General features: G+C 52.6%; 6 protein-coding genes across 6 annotated transcripts; 4 read left to right on the top strand and 2 right to left on the bottom strand.

Annotated features, from left to right (window-relative positions):
* Positions 1-127: 127 nt before the first annotated feature.
* Positions 128-1,560, top strand: TUF1 (translation elongation factor Tu; the record flags this gene model as incomplete). Its single annotated transcript, XM_049379893.1, has 3 exons — positions 128-296; positions 345-373; positions 427-1,560. The coding sequence occupies 3 exons, from the start codon at positions 128-130 to the stop codon at positions 1,558-1,560; spliced, it is 1,332 nt and encodes a 443-aa protein (XP_049230460.1).
* A 3,495-nt stretch (positions 1,561-5,055) lies between these two features.
* Positions 5,056-7,305, top strand: J4E87_008301 (uncharacterized protein; the record flags this gene model as incomplete). Its single annotated transcript, XM_049379892.1, has 4 exons — positions 5,056-5,244; positions 5,449-6,024; positions 6,076-6,182; positions 6,231-7,305. The coding sequence occupies 4 exons, from the start codon at positions 5,056-5,058 to the stop codon at positions 7,303-7,305; spliced, it is 1,947 nt and encodes a 648-aa protein (XP_049230459.1).
* Positions 7,306-7,657: 352 nt separating this feature from the next.
* Positions 7,658-8,629, bottom strand: J4E87_008300 (uncharacterized protein; the record flags this gene model as incomplete). Its single annotated transcript, XM_049379891.1, has 1 exon — positions 7,658-8,629. The coding sequence occupies one exon, from the start codon at positions 8,627-8,629 to the stop codon at positions 7,658-7,660; it is 972 nt and encodes a 323-aa protein (XP_049230458.1).
* Positions 8,630-9,553: 924 nt separating this feature from the next.
* J4E87_008299 (uncharacterized protein) lies at positions 9,554-10,141 on the top strand (the record flags this gene model as incomplete). The annotated part of the gene is made up of 2 exons (XM_049379890.1): positions 9,554-9,973; positions 10,043-10,141. The coding sequence occupies 2 exons, from the start codon at positions 9,554-9,556 to the stop codon at positions 10,139-10,141; spliced, it is 519 nt and encodes a 172-aa protein (XP_049230457.1).
* Positions 10,142-10,957: 816 nt separating this feature from the next.
* Positions 10,958-12,144, bottom strand: J4E87_008298 (uncharacterized protein; the record flags this gene model as incomplete). The annotated part of the gene is made up of 3 exons (XM_049379889.1): positions 10,958-11,587; positions 11,643-12,025; positions 12,075-12,144. 3 exons carry the CDS (start codon positions 12,142-12,144, stop codon positions 10,958-10,960), a joined length of 1,083 nt encoding a protein of 360 aa, XP_049230456.1.
* Positions 12,145-13,795: 1,651 nt separating this feature from the next.
* On the top strand, positions 13,796-15,568 carry J4E87_008297 (uncharacterized protein; the record flags this gene model as incomplete). The annotated part of the gene is made up of 4 exons (XM_049379888.1): positions 13,796-13,913; positions 13,964-14,031; positions 14,079-15,363; positions 15,432-15,568. 4 exons carry the CDS (start codon positions 13,796-13,798, stop codon positions 15,566-15,568), a joined length of 1,608 nt encoding a protein of 535 aa, XP_049230455.1.
* Positions 15,569-16,476: the final 908 nt, after the last annotated feature.

The following is a 16,476-nucleotide window of genomic DNA, read 5'->3' as shown; positions in this document are numbered from 1 at the left end:
CATGATTGGCCGATGCGCTACCATGTCGCGCTAAGAAAATGATTTGAGCCTCGCCATCTCGAGACACCACCGCCATCTCAAGCAATCGCATCCCCTCGCTTCTCTGCATCGTGTGATCGGGTCAATCATGTCGAGCTTTTCCAGAGTTTTCCTGCGCACCTCGCGCTCCGCCCTCCAATACCAGCGTAATGTGTCGCCCGTGCAAAATGCTTTGGGCGCGCAGGGCACGATGAGGTGGATGAACGGCGTACGGAACTACGCCTCTTTCACACGAGACAAGCCCCACGTCAACATCGGTATGCTTTCCCAGATACCATACCTGTGGTCATGCTAATAGACATCAGGTACCATTGGCCACGTTGACCACGGAAAGGTACAACGCCTCTCGCCCCGCCTCCCACGTTCATGACGACTGATACGCTATAGACTACCCTCACAGCCGCCATCACCAAGCGTCAAGCAGAGAAGGGCTACGCCAAGTACCTCGAATACGGTTCCATCGACAAGGCCCCCGAAGAGCGAAAGCGTGGTATTACCATCTCGACCGCCCACATCGAGTACCAGACCGACAACCGCCACTATGCCCACGTCGACTGCCCCGGTCACGCCGATTACATCAAGAACATGATTACTGGAGCTGCCAACATGGACGGTGCTATCATTGTCGTCGCCGCCTCCGACGGTCAAATGCCCCAGACCCGTGAGCACTTGCTCCTCGCCCGCCAGGTCGGTGTCCAGAAGATTGTTGTCTTCGTGAACAAGGTCGATGCTGTCGACGACAAGGAGATGTTGGAGCTCGTCGAGATGGAGATGCGTGAGCTCCTCAGCAGCTACGGCTTCGAGGGTGACGAGACGCCCATCATCATGGGTTCCGCTCTCTGCGCCATCGAGGGCCGCCAGCCTGAGATTGGTGTCACCAAGGTCGATGAGCTTTTGGAGGCTGTCGATGCATGGATCCCCACCCCCCAGCGTGAGACCGAGAAGCCCTTCCTCATGGCTGTTGAGGATGTCTTCTCCATCGCCGGTCGCGGTACCGTCGTTTCTGGCCGTGTCGAGCGCGGTATCCTGAAGCGCGATGCCGAAGTCGAGCTTGTGGGCAAGGGTACTGCTCCCATCAAGACCAAGGTTACCGACATTGAGACCTTCAAGAAGTCGTGCGAGGAGTCGCGCGCAGGTGACAACTCCGGTCTTCTCCTCCGTGGAGTCAAGCGTGATGATGTCCGCCGCGGCATGGTTGTTTCCGTACCCGGACAGGTCAAGGCTCACAAGAAGTTCCTCGTCTCCATGTACGTCCTGAGCAAGGAGGAAGGTGGTCGTCACACTGGTTTCGGCGAGAACTACAGGCCACAAATGTTCATCCGAACCGCTGACGAGTCATGCGCGCTTCACTGGCCAGAGGGCACCGAGGATGCCCACGACAAGCAGGTCATGCCTGGTGACAACGTCGAGATGGTCTGCGAACTCCACCAGCCCCACGTCCTAGAGACTGGCCAACGGTTCAACATGCGCGAGGGTGGCCGAACTGTCGCTACTGGTCTGGTAACGCGTGTTCTTGAGTAAATTAATCAAACTCAATGGGCCCGAAGAAGAGGCGAGCGTCTTCCGGGGCAGATTCCCCCGAAGTCTTCCTTGTAACATAATTGTGTTGGACATACCCCAGCTCTCCGCTTCTCGATTGACCTTCAATGTACTTTAGCAGCGCGCCAAAACGGATCTAGATGGGGGCGTTGAGTAACGATCAACATGGAACAATGTAATGACCTACCTTGACAATATCGTGCCTGCATCCCAGCTGAACAGTTACCAGGTCTTGCTTCAGAAGTTGTTGATTTGTCGTAACTCCGCTGTTGGTCCGCGATGGAAAGCTTGGCATTCAGGTTTCCCCACTTGCCGCTGCTGGTGAACGCGCTTTCTCCATCTTCAACCCCACCCTGACAACCACCAGTCGTATCGCACACCAGTTTGGCGGCCTTGGATCCCTCGATAATACGTTCATGGCGTTCATGGAACGTGTATCAAGATGCGGAGGCTGAGCTTTACTACTACGCTACTGTACACTACAGGCGGAAGCGGCCCATTTGATATCACTGCAGGGGCCGGACCGAATCTCTTACGCCCCTGATGCTGCGTCCTTCAGATCAGTCTATCTCATCGGCTCTACTATTCGGGGAAGGCTGCTCGTAGCCGCCAACGTCGGATGCGCTGTTATGTGCTTCCAAGGATAACCCAGAATCATCGTCGATAACGCCCCTGCATGTATACGCTGCATACGAGCAACACCGTCTTCTCAATCAGTCATGCGCCACGAACCGCTCGTATGGTTTGAGCACTGTATAAATCGCGCAACTCACGATGGGACTAGGCTTGCTTCCCGGCACAACGTCGCGTGTTCAGTGTCTGTCTTGGCTGATTGAACAGCTCGCGGCTGTCGAGACAAATCAACGTTCAGGAGCTGACAAAAGTCACGATCCATCTGACTTGCCTATATAATCCAGACTATGAGCTATTTGGCCAATCTGCCAAGAGAGCAATCCCAAGACGCTGTAAGGAATGAAGAATTTCGCAACGGGAACATCGCAACAATTGGCTTTCCGAAGACCAGGTCGGGATCAAGTCTTCCTGATGATGACCGTACTACGATGAATCACGTGTGTTTCCATGGGACTAACGTCCTGACGTTGTTCGCAAGTGTTCCCGCTCACATCAGGTTGAGTTTTGCTCTCAGCGATTGCGCCTCTGCACCAGCACGTTCAAGAGTGTTAGCACCCATTGGTCAAGCTATACAAGATGGACGCGGCGACCCCGATGTATCTACCATGACTGGTGCGTTGAGCTGACCGGTAGCCTATCGAAATGGGAGACCTCTTGTCTTCCACATCTCTAGGTCGAGTTATAAACAATGGCTTACTTTAGGGACACTCCTATTTGTCGTCATTGATTGGACTAAATGACGGATGCTCAACTCGGCCGAGCATCACAGTAGCTTCCGATACCAACCCCATGGAGCAATCCGGCACAGTCTGATCCACGTCAGGAATCTGCATCTAAGAGGATGGATCTGGCACCAGAAAAGACGCAAGGCTACTATTAACGACGATCAAGGTGTTCGAGCACTAAGTCCCGGGTCTGGATGGAAAGCTGAGGCCAGCCGTCCGACCAGCAGTTAGTCGGGCCTCTTCTAGATCCGCAATACGCGACGGCTCTCCCCCATGAACTGCTCGGCATGATCGGCTTTGTCAACATCCCCTGTGCCGACGAATCATTCATCCTATCATTCAGCCGCGGCACTCCCAGACTCCAGAGTAGATCGGGGCTGGCTTCGTGGACCGCCGGGTTATTACAACACGGCGTCTGCAGTAATGTCATTCAGAGACAAGGGCGGTTCATACTCGGTCTTGCTGGTGTAGTATGCAGCTTTGCTGTTAAGGTCGACTTCCAGTGTTCAGTAAACCCATCTACACACAGCACCCATATGCTTGCAGCTGTCGCTACTCAGTTGTATACACATTTGAAAGCGCGACCTACAAGCGGAGTCGCCTCTAGACAAGGAGCGCCAGCATGTGTGGCCACGCAGTTATTCATCTCGACTGCAGCGCCTGATGCTGCGGTGCTGGGGTTGCTGCATCGTATCTACGGGAAGGCCCGAACCCAGGTCGCGTCTCCGGGAGGGCCGAGTCTGTGTGCACATGTCGCAGCGACATGTTCTCAGCTACATGATCTTAGCCATCAAGTGCGAAAGCCAGTGTCTCACTACATTTGGACCTGCTTATCGTGAGAAGAGGGCCAAGGACGGATTTCGGGGACCAGATCGAGCTGCTAACACACCTTATGGCTCATCATTGCTCGTGTATACGATCATGTTGCAGCTGGCCAAGTTATCTGACTTCAGAGGGTCGTACAGGAAAGAGAAACGATGCAACATTACTTGGGCACAGTCCAATGCGCGGCGTAAGTAGTGCTTACAGGTACCAGGCGTTGGACTCATTCTTGCGACAACCGGCCAAGTAACGAGAGTAGAAGACGCTCAAAAAGGATCTTGTTGCTGCCTGTGCGCCTACTAAATTCCAGCTTCGTCAGTGTCTCACGAATATTGCCACGCCTCGTGCAGGGTCAGCCCAGCTTACATAAAGTAGGTCCCTTTTGGCAAGTGCTTAGCTTTGCGGCTCCACCACGCGGCCTCGTGGGAATGGCGTTTGCTATGCTTGACTGGCCCACAACAGCGAGCAGCGGTGCGGTGAGGCTGGAAAGTCAATTCGGCATCGTCTTGCGAGGCGAGACTGGCGTAGGTTTACAGCCCCCAAACCCTTGCCCCACTTGGCTCTTATCGCCTGAACCTGGCAGTAGCGGCCTAACCCGCCGCAACAAACATGCATAGCCTTGAGCCTGCGAAGAGGAGCATGCGTCCTCAAATTGGACTGATGCGTCCTGTCGTTTCGCGCTAGCCATCAAAGTTGTCCCTCGGGATAATTTTGGCGACTTTGAAGTGTGTCGCTGAAGATCTTCACGCGTCACCGCACTCCAGGGCTGTCTTCGAGCTCAGCTGCATCCTGTCATCAAGTGCCAAGGAGGGGTATATATGGGTACCGTCTCGTATGAGCTTAGCTTGGGGAACGCACATATACCCGCTTACATCCCGTACATAGTACCTGAGTACGCCTCCAACATACCTCGTAATCATCGGTACATCGACTAGACCTCCCAATCACATCACACTTTCAATGAGTCACCCCGGCCTGATTGCCTGCACCAGATGTGCCATCTCTAAGGCACGGTGCGACAGGAAGGTGAGTACCTAGCCAGAGTGCACTTACTGAGCCATCAGTGCAATATCTAATAGAAACACAGGTACCATGCTCACAATGCGTTGCAAGAGGCTATGTTTGTCAGCCTAGAACTACCTCGCGTAAGCCGCGAGCGCCTCGAAAATCGACGGCACGGAGTCAAGCGTCAACAAGCCCGACAAACACCAACTATTCTAACGGCAACCATGTGCCGAACATGGATCAATTTACTGGCTATATGGTGCCAGAGAATCAACCACCACAGAATAGCGACATGCTTGCATTCGCCAATTCGGCTTTACCCACATCATCTCTGGATCTTGGTGGTTACGACGACTTTATGAGCTTCCCATATCCCGGTGCTCCAGCTAACAGCGAAGCTATGGACACCTCAAACAATCTCTTCGCTTCCATATCATCGATGGATGTTCACCCTAGCGATCCCTTGTATCCGCCAGGCTGTGTAGGCGGCGGTCAAGGGCTTCAACAACAACACCATAACCTGTTACATGGGCCAAACCAGCCGTTAACACCACCTGATACGATACATCGAGGGAGCACAAGCATACCAGCGAGTTCGCCAGGCTTACGAAACGCTTTTACACCAAAGCAGTATCCACAGAAAGCTGTGCACCAATTTGCGACATCGGATGATGTACTCGCGCAGATGGTGGATGTACTCGCACAGCCTACCGCATGGCAAGGGCTTGCGGAGAACGACAGCGAACCCAGCCAGTCTCTCACACACGATGCGAGAGACCGGATTGTCGCAACTGTACAGATACTCTTGCAACGGGCACTCTGGAGCCGACAATCTCCTTCAACATCAAGTCAAGGCCTCTTTGGACGCATCGTAGTCCTCCCACCCTCCAACGTTCTTATGCACTTTATCGAAACGTACGCAAACCGCATCGACTCCATTCAGCCCTATCTGGGTCTCGCTGGCTCCTCAAGCATCAACATCACAGACATTCTACAAGTCGACAAGGCCGATGTCGGGATTCTACTCATCATACTTCTCATCTCCCAAGGTGCTATGCTTACAGATCATTTCGAATCCCACGTACTCGCCAACGGCTTAATAGAAATATGCAGGATTGCATTGGACGACGTTCTCGAGAGCCGCAGCATATCGCAACCAATGATCGGAGGGATTGCACTGCAGTTGCTTACACTCTGCGCACGGAGTGGTAAAGACTCTTTTGCTGCGTATGCCATGTCGAAAAGAGGGCAATATCTTAGTGTAAGTCATCAACCTTATGCGTGCGCTGGGAACCTGGACCAACTTCGACAGATGCTGAAATGCACTGGCGTATTACAGCCTGAACAGACGGTGCACAATCCAAGAGCGGAAGGAGCAGAGATGTGGGAAAGATGGAAAGAGCAAGAGCAGCGCAATCGGTAAGCTACATCTCACACTACCCCCCGACGTTCGACTAACATTTCTAGTCACGCATATGCCTGGGTCTACGTAGACCTTGAGATCAGCTTGTTGCACGACCTACCACCAATTCTCTCGATCAACGACCTACAAGTGCCCCTGCCGCAAGACAACGAGATGTGGCATGCCAACTCATACAATGAGTGGCTCGAGCATTCTGGCGCCAACGGCAACAAACCAGGACCCTGCAATGCCGCAAAGTTTGGTGCCTGGCTTGAGAAACAGGGTTCTGTTGGACCCCGCTCTGGGCACTCAACTCCATCCCTCAACGGCCTCTTTCGAAGTTTCCTCCAGGGTCGGCTGGCAGTCGGTGATGACGTACCCTTACACCACCTTCGTCTGCTTCTGCACCCCATTCTGGCCATGGTGCTCGAGCAACAGCAACTTCTGCGCATTTTCGACGCCGACGAACCTTCGAATCGATACCGGGTGCTTTCTAAGATCAAGATCTTAGGCCGCCTGCAGGAGACGCAAGACTTGCTCCAAGATCTGGCAACGCTTCTCTCACGGTCAAAAGCTTCTTCCAGCAAGGAAGACGAGGGTGAAGTAACCCCCACCGACTGTGTCAGCATGATAATGCTCCATCTGGTTAGCCTGAACGTTTTCACCAGCATCCCCGAGATTGAGAAATGCGCCAAGGAAGACCCGCCCATGTCAGACACGGCCCGTGCGGACATGTGGCGGTGGGCACGTCATCCCGAAGGAGAGAGATACGTGCTGTTCCATGCCGGCCAAATCTTCAGATTGATCGACAGATCGACCATGGACGCACGGCCAACCTGGTGGCCGGTAGCTTTGTATCGTGCGGCCATGTCTTGTTGGTCTCTCCGATCTTGGGACCGAACCTCCTCATCGGCGGCGGTGGAGTGTGGCATTGATGCCCTATTGCCCTCGGAGGAAGAATGCTTCCTCAACACTACTACTGGCACACCGGTTGTCACGCTCGACGACAAGAGACGGTTACCCATTCTGGAGGGGAACAACAGCTTACAATACTGCATCAGCAAACTTGAGAGTCATCCTACACATTGTTCACGCAACGTCATCGAGAAAGCTCGTTACTTCTTGACTAGATGGTGTTGATGGTGTTTATGATCATGAAAACCGGGCGCAGGCGTTCAAAAGCAGGTATGAGATATCGATAGAACAGGATTGTCAGGAACATCACTTGGCTGCCGTTGACGAAGAAGCTTGTCTCGTCTTGGCTGTGTCGTTGTAACGATAGAATACCCCGATGAGTTTCACCGCGATCACGTCCACGCTTCAACAAGGCTTAAGTCAATGTGTACTTCAACGTCCCTCTCATGTACGATACAGCGCGTAGAACACCCAGATTCATTTGGTTGACTAATGGAAGGCTTACACATTATCTAAGTCCCACGACTCCAACTACCAGTGCATCATGCGAAGAAGAGCCACAACCTCAAACTGAGCTTCACAGATTCTGAGTAATACCAGGACTTGCCTTCTCCAATATCCCAGCCAACTCATCCCATATCCTCTTCCCCAGCTCCGCACCCTCTTGACTCCTCGCCAGCGGCGACGGCTCCTCCACATGATCATCAAGGATATACTCGCCCTGACTCTCCGGCAACGCAGTCGCATTCACCAGCAACCGACTGCCCACCTCGACCTGGCGACCCAAGACCTTCTTGAACACCACCGGCGCCATACCCATATCCTTGACCAGATCCGACTTGCAAAGACCAGGCGTCACGCAATTGATGACAACGGGTTCCTTCTTCTTGTCCTTGATGATGACTCGGGTCAAGTGTCGCACGAGGAGTATCTGCATGAGCTTGGAGACGTTGTAGCGATCTGCCATGTCGGCTTTCTTCTCGTCGTCCAGCTCGGCGAAGATGCTGTCTGCCTTCTTTTGTGGGAACTGCGTCCAGTGGTGGACTTCGGATGTGACGATGGTGAGGTACGGCTTCGTCTTGTGTATTTCCGCTGTTCTTCGCAGAACAGGGAGCAGCAGCAACGCAAGCATGAAGGTAGAGATCACATTGACGGCGATGTGCGCTTCATGTCCCTCAATCCTCTCAAGTTTGCCCTGTGCGATACCTGCATTCTCCAACACGATATCAATGCAAGGTAGTGTCTCGCATTTCTTCGCAAACGCATTGACGCTAGCGTACGAAGAGAGATCCAGTTCCCACACTTGGAGTACGCCGGTGCGCTTCGTCGTGGCCTCGATATCGCGTTGAGCGGCTTCACCCTTGGATCGCGTGCGGCATGCGATGATGACTGTAGTCGCGCCGCAGCGGACAAAGTGTCGTGTTGCTTCCAGGCCGAGTCCGCTGTTAGCGCCTGTTACGATGACGGTCTTGCCGGTGAAGGTCTCCGGCTGAGGTACCTTGGGTGTGTAGAGGAGCTGCGACTTGAGGAAGGCAGGGAATGAAGACATGATTGGTGGATGTCGCGCTGGAGCAGCTATACCGCGAAGGGGAAATGCTTAGTGGAGAGTAGAGTGGGGTCGTGGGAGGTGATGTGAGATGGTAGTCTTTCGTCTTTCGCGCGCGTATTTCAAGTCAGGCCGGCAATCTCGACGCTCTGACAGTTGATATGAAGAGGAAATACGAAGGCAGAAGTAAGCACTTCACGATCCAACAAAAATAACTGACGTCAAGGAACGCACAAGAACGGCGCACGCACAATGGGAATTAGTCATCTCGGTGTCCGGTATTGCGCGCGAACAGCGCACTCCTGCCTTCTCGCTGGCGACATTCTCCTGGAAGGATGCGGCGTGGTGAACGTTTGTTTGTAAACTTTGTACGGAACTCCGGACTAGCGTGTTATGTCGGGTCGAAGCGACCTTGGACGCATCGGATCAGGCGTCCCATCATCTTGGAATTTAGGTTTTTGCTCGCGAGTTACTCAGCTGAGAACGGCCCGAATTCAGTTTCAGCCTTAGCGCGGTTCTTGTCCGTGTTCGTGTGAAGAAGCAGCCTTGTGGTGGTTGGGCTTGGTAACGCGGTTCACCGGTTTAGCAGGAACTCGGACGTGCGATCGTAGGATTCTTGCTTACTTGTTAGAGAATCTACGTGCTGCAAATCCGAGGTTCATAGGTGCCGACAGTTGGAGAGCCGGCGTAGGAGCTGCGATGAGGAGGAGACGAGGTGCGTGGATGGAGTTCGGTGTTGTTTGCGGAGGAAGAGCGATGGGCGTTGGTGGAGAGATATAGAGAAGGTGCGATTGAGATATAAGCAGGTACCTCGTCTCTATCGCGTCAACACCACCATCATCAAAGATATCATTATCGTCTCTCATTGTGTTTCCATAAACCACTATCTGCTATTCGCATCCCCAAGTCTTGTAATCCTCGTCCAAGATGTTGTCCTTTGCCCACCTCCAATTCGGCACCCTGCTCCAAGCCACCTTTCTCCTCGGCATGAACACAGCCTTGTCCACTATCTCAATCCCATCCATCCTCGAATCTCCTTCTCCAATTCTCGCAATTCGGCAATGGCACTACCAGTTCCGCGTTGCACAAGTCCCTGCTACTTCACTCTCGGCATCCAACCTTGTCTTGTCCGCCATCATGACATACGGTTCCTCTACTAGACAGGGACTTACGGGAAAGGCGACCATCATCTACGGCGTTAGTAGTGTGTTGGCGTTCCTGATCTTCCCATTCACGCTTCACTACATGAACCCGGTGAATGACGTATTGATTGAGAAGTTCAAAGCGCAGAAAGATTTGCATTACGCGGATCTACCAGAGAAGGGCAGGGGGATGCAAACTGCGAGGGTGAGTTTCCTATGTCTTCCGTGTTGCTTGTAAAGGCGAGATGCGAGAGATTCTAATGCCGTGTTGTAGGATCACGATAAGATCGCCTACTGGGGCTACCTGAACCGTGTGAGGATCGTGCTTTATGCTGGGTTCGTGGCTTGCAATGCTGCTGCTATTCTGGTCTAGAGACAAGCACACGGAGGAAGATGATTGGGGACGGGTAATGCCGAGTGAGCTGGTATTGATGTGGCAGGTATGTTTCGGCAGCCAGATGCAGGCGTGTTGAGCTGGCGTTACGGAGGCGAGAGCATATCAACGAGCTCTGCGTTGAAGATGCGTGAAAGACATCGAAGGTAGTGGAATGATTGGCGTGACTATTAGCTGGCGACATGTCGATTCTGCGCAGATGAAATGTCCAATTTCTTTCCCGAGCACCGAGTAATGTAGTGAGCATGATATACACTCATGTCATTATCAATTAAACACGTAGGACGTGTCGCCTCTGGAGTCATCCATGCCACTTTTCTCTACATTCTCATCACCCGTTGTCTCTTTCTTCTCGTTTACAGCCGTAACAAAAGTGGCTAGTGCTCGATCTGAACTTTTCGGTTGTCGAAGATCGTTGATACATCTTCTCGGGCTTCGATGTACGTTGTTTTGCCTTTCGCCCTCAATTCTCACCGAGAGAACTACTGTAGGCTTCAGTTATTTGGCGGTTTTGTTTGATTGGAGACAGCGGCTGTTCATACAGTTCGAACAAAGTGGCCTCCTATAAATCGGCAGCTGTCAGTTCAACTCTCGTGCCAAACCTTTTCATCGCATCACGGAACTTCGATGTTTAGTCGTAGCAAGACACGTGCTAATGATTAAAAAATGATGGATACGATGTTTGATAGAACCATAGATTATGTACAGCTCGATGGGACTGAGAATACTGACGAGGCCGAGAACAAAGCTGAGAATGGCAATAGCACGTAGCCCTAACTGTGGCGCAATGGAGCATTATACGAAAGAGTTGAAGTGGTTAAACAACCCCTCCGGGTCATACTTCTTCTTCAGCAGCCTCAGCCTCGGAAGTTTCGTCGCGCCGTAGACTTGCTCCGGCTTCTCGTCGCCCCGTGCGTAGTTGGGAAACACATTGCCATCGGGGTTTCCGCATGCTGTCATCAAGTTGGTGCGCATCTTCGCGGTAAACGTGTCGACGGTGCTGGTCTGCTCCGCAGTGACATTGCCAGGTAGGTAAAACGCGAAGAAGCCGTAGGCTACAGTCTTGCGCCAAGCATATGCTGTATAGTCATCGTCGATACTCGCCGTTACGCCCAGGCCAAATTTCTCGATAATCCAGTTGGTATTTTCTATTGCCGGGTTCGCACGGAGGAAGTTGATGTACTTGGTGAATGTGTCCACCAGTGCAGGTACAGTGAGATTGTTGAGCTGAAACCCCCACATGTCCGCCCCAACACCCTTTCGCTGAGCGAATACATCGCCGCCAAAGTTGGCCACGCTTACTAGTCGGTTGTAGGGAACGACCGAAATGTTGCTGTAATATGGATTTTGGTTGATGAACGACTTGATCGCGGCGTCGCCCTGCAGCTTGTTGCCGTAGTAGATGGCCGAAACATCGATTGTTGGCTTAACAATGTGTTAATGGAGGTCAAATATCCGACCAGACGCAGCTAGCACTTACGACATTGTTCTTTATGGAGGACCCAATCGTTAATGCCAGCTTGTCGTCTTGCGTGCCCTGATAAGTCTGGAAGATTTCAAATATCGTGGCGTTCTTCTCGGCTTCGAATGACATGTCTGCGTTGTACACCATGCCATCATTGATTGTATCATAGATGCGATAGGTCGCGGATGTGACCACGCCGAAGTTGAAGCCCGCACCACGCATGCCCCAGAAGAGGTCGGAGTTCTCAGTAGCCGACGCCGTTAGAATCTCGCCCGATCCGGTGACCATCTCCACAGAGAGTAGAGAGTCGATTAAGAGTCCGTGTTCGCCAGTCAAAGGTCCCACTCCACCACCCAACGTGAGGCCGATGATGCTTGGAGGAGAAGTCCCACCAGAAGCTGGAGGCTTTGTCAGTACACAAGGATGTTGAATATGTCGGAAACTTACGCATCATCTTACCAGCCGCATACAGCGGATCAAACATGTCATGGAACTTTGAACCGGCCCCAACGACCATGGTGTTGGTGGACGCGTCGACTTTGATTCTCTTGAAGTTGCTTAGGTCAACATCGAGCGCATTGTGTAGGCCAGAAAGAGTCGTCGAGTACCCATGGCCACCTCCAGTTGCCAGGAAAGGGATCTTGTTTTTAGTTGCATATCGCAAGATCGTCTGTACGTCTTTCGTTGTAGCGGGTTTGGCAGCAACAGCATAAGCTGGCTCGGCCTTCTCATAGATGCTCCATCGTTGAGTGAAATCAGTCGGATAAGAAGAGTCGGTAGTAAAAATGATTTGTGATTCATTAGAGAGATTGGAGGACAAGTCGGTCTGGATCTGCTGTGTAGTGATCGCAACCACCTGTCGTGCAAGAGCGGATGAGATTAAGACAAACGATGCCAAGAGATCCATAGCGACGGGACGGTGCAGCTAAACGCTAGCAATGCAATGCACGTGTAACAAGGATGAAGGTAGCAATGATTGTATCACGAGAGAACGTGGTGCTTCTGGTTTATAAGCTCTTCAATCGCAACTCGGGCCTTGCTTCGGGCCAATTCTAGAAAATGACAATTCAAGGCATTGGAAGGATGAAGGGCTATGTCTGAGCGGCAACGCCTCATCAACCCCAAATGCGTACAATGCAGCGCGAAGAGCGGCCGTCTGAGATTCTCGAGCAGTAATCTAGCTGAACGCTTCACCCACTGTTAGTAACCTGGACCTGGATCCCGAACTAACGTCGAGTTCCCTATACTGTTCATGCAAGCGGCTGCTTCCAGCTCCAGCACAGTGGGTACAGGGTCAAGCTTCAGCGCGCAACACAGCTGTCATCTGCTTTGCCCATCCCACCGCTGCCTGATTGTATTGAGACATGAAGATGCGTGCTACGCGAATCAACGTCTGTGGAAGCTGCGTCCAGTGTACGGCGGAGGTCCGTGGCGACGGGACGGGATCGCGTTATCAATGATGGTTTCGCGCTCGGCGATTTTAGAGCTTATTGTCTAGCGGACTCCCGCTGCGAAATTTTCGTAGCCACTATGGATGTCGTGCCAGTGTGTGGCCGGAGGAGAGCGTATTCGGAGGCTAGAAAGTCGCTGTATAGGCCGAGACATGATGCGTCGTGGTGGGTGGGAACAGATGGGATGTGGGAGACCCTGAGCATGCGATGGTTGGAGTTTGCCAAGACCGTTAGCGTGGAGCGCACGTGGTGGCCCACTTCACCTAGCTCCGGACTGACAAGACGAACCATGTCCCTTACCCTTCGACTGCCACACCGAACGTGAGACAAAGCTCCAAAATACGATGGGCCTCTGGCTGTAATACGGCTCTCCACCTCCACAATGCCATCCGATCGGCGGTCGGCGACCGCAGTACCGTTCTCAAGGGGAACTGAGCTTCGGGATGATGCATGCGCGTTGTGTATCAATCAAGCCACAGTATGCTGATGGTGTTCGCGAGACATGGCACCGAGGCAGGTCCGAGAGGATGAGTGCGATGAAGATACGCAAATCCGGAGTTGAGGCGATGGTAGAGTTGGCCTGAAAACCATGAGGACCGTAGTTAAAAGCTCCGTGGACTGGCCCAAGGTTGGTATCAGTTCGACATTTCATTCAGCTGTCTTTCGTTGACTCTAGCAATTATGATTGACGTGGGAGTTCAACCGCTCTCGCAAGCCATGCTTTCTCTCTTCGTTCCTAGCATCGCCATCAGTGTCATAGGCGCTTTTCTTCTAGCCGTCGTCCGTCTGTTCAGGCCGAAAAAGCCCAAGTACAAGCCGCTGCCGGGCCCCAAAGGTCAGTATTCATCGTCTGAAGAAAAGGTGCTTGCTGACAGTGCTATAAAGGTCTACCATGGGTCGGGCCTTTCCACAAGTTCCCTTCCAAGGATGTGTACAAGAAGTTTGCTGAATGGGTACGGTCACTATCTAGGCTTCTGACGATGTAATTAACTCGGTACAGCACGAAGAATATGGTCCAATCTACCAGTTCACTCTCTTCGGTGTCAAACACATCCGTGTCAACAGCGAGAAGGTGTGCCAGGATCTTCTCGCAAGGCGTGGAGCATACTATTCCAACCGCGCGCCCACACCCAACATCCCAGGCGCCAAAACCGACGCGGAGTATCTCCCTCTTTTGGACAACAATGGTGAGTATTACTTGAATCATTTTCGAATGTCGCTGATCGATCACGCAGCGGCACTTACAAGACACCGTAAATTCGCTCACCAATGCCTGTCCGAGACCTACAATTACGACATGTTCGGCTTCACGCACCTCGAGATCACGCGGATGATGGTTTCGCTGATGAAGGACAACCGAAACTATCCCGATCTCGCTGAAGAGTTCACCCATCGTGTGAGCGCGCGCCTCGCCTGGGAAGACCCCAAGCTAAGCCGTGGGTTGAACCGAAGCTCGGCTGGTCTACTTGCTGCCATCTCTCCGGCAGGGAAGCTACCGAACAGGTTTCCAGTCGTGCAGAAGTTGCCTGACTTGATCAACCCTTGGTATTGGCAGGAAAAGGCGCGCCATGATGCTCAAAGGGAATTCTGGGTCGGGGCCATGCAATCCGTCAAAGCCAAGATGGACGCTGGTATCCCCGGTCATTCCTGGTCTCGCACGTTCTTCAAGGACAAGGAGCGCTTGAAGTTCCCCGATGGCTCCCCAGACGAGAAGGAGGGTGCTTTCGCGATAGGCATGCTTGCTATCACAGCATCACTACCCATGTCTTCGCCCATCCAGACCTACTACCTCGCTATGTGCCACTACCCCCATTGGCAGAAGCGACTACAAGACGAGATCGATGAGGTTTGCGGCCCCGACCGTCTACCCACATGGGCCGACGCACCGAAGCTTCCGGTACTGAGAGCGATCGGCAAAGAGCTGATCCGCTGGAGACCGCCAGTCCCTACGGGCGTTCCCCACGAAGCTGAGAGAGATGATGAATACGATGGCTACTTCATCCCGAAGGGTGCGCTCATCCATGCTACCGAGTGGGCGCGTCGGAGTGACGAATCTTTGTACCCCAACCCGGAAGAGTTCAATCCAGATCGCTATCTGAACCCGAGATATCCCACTTACAAGGAGCCTCTGACGAAGTACCCCAACGTCATCAACCACCACGTCTTTGGTTATGGTCGTCGCAATTGCTTGGGTATGGAGATTGTAGACTACCAGCTGGTCACAATCATGGGTTCTTTGGCCTGGGCATTCAATGTCACCAAGAAGAAGAACAAAATTGGCATTGGTACGTATCCCACTTTTTGGCGCCTCGTTCTTATGCTGACATAACAACAGATATACCAATTCACACAGAAGATTGGACAGACTTGCTCATTACTCGGCCGGAGGTGTTCGTCTTCGACATCAAACCAAGAGATGCGCATAAAGAGAAGAAGCTTGTGGCCATGTATGAGGAGGCATTGGTGGAACATCCTGATCTTGCTATCTGAACAGCTCTTCTTCCGAAGAACTTGGTGGCTTCGTACACCACGCCCTAACCCTCTACCATGCCGTTACGTCTCCTTCCCTTCTTGCTATAGTGTATCCCTATAGTTTCGCTCCTTGCGTACCAAGTATACTATTTTGTCTATCCTCTAAATATTGGCCCTTAATTTTGTCGTGCTGGTGTCTAGTGAAGGATCGTGCGCGTTGCCCACGAATATTGCTATGCTTCACGAAAGCCTCTTTCTTCGTACTCCGACTTAGTCCAAATGTGTATACTACTGCGTGGAAGCATGCGCCATATTCCCCACGTACGGAAAATAAGACGTGGAACAGCGTGTACCCCGCTCATGACACCAGGGATGGAACACCGTCCAGCAAGTCATTCCATGACTTCTCTTGATGTCACGCTGATAAAGTTGGCACATTGCCACCCGTTATGTCTATAAGCTCTCCACTACAAGTGTCGAATCAACACACCAATATCCGTGTACACTGCCATCTTAATGTTCACGTTCATTAAAAGCGTCCCAAGCATGTTGTCGTTCTCTACAAGTGCATTGGTTACGAGTTTGGCGTGACGCCACCGGCGCGTCGCGTCCAAAGCACGCGCCCCCAACCACCACCAGCATGAACAGGACGTCCGCAAAACTTCGATAGGATCGCCATAGCTGACTGAAGACATGCGCGACCCCGATGCAGTAGCTAGCAATGAGTTGAGCGATGCTGACAAAACACCGAGGCCTTTGGTTGTGGAAGTCACGCTTGTCCGCTAGCGCCGACGGAACTCCGTGCAAGAACGGAAGCGACCAAGGAGGTCCTTTCCCAGCGCAGACCAAACACTCCAGCGGGCTCCTCGCATGAAGATGATTTTCGTCCGTCCTCGCACTTCGGGACTGGGGCCGTCTAGGGTGTC

Source organism: Alternaria ethzedia, assembly GCF_023757985.1.
Source record: "Alternaria ethzedia strain BMP 0044 chromosome Unknown scaffold_25, whole genome shotgun sequence".
Lineage (NCBI taxonomy): Eukaryota > Fungi > Ascomycota > Dothideomycetes > Pleosporales > Pleosporaceae > Alternaria > Alternaria ethzedia.
Note: the sequence above shows the minus strand (reverse complement) of the source record. Positions and strands in the feature narration are given on the sequence as shown.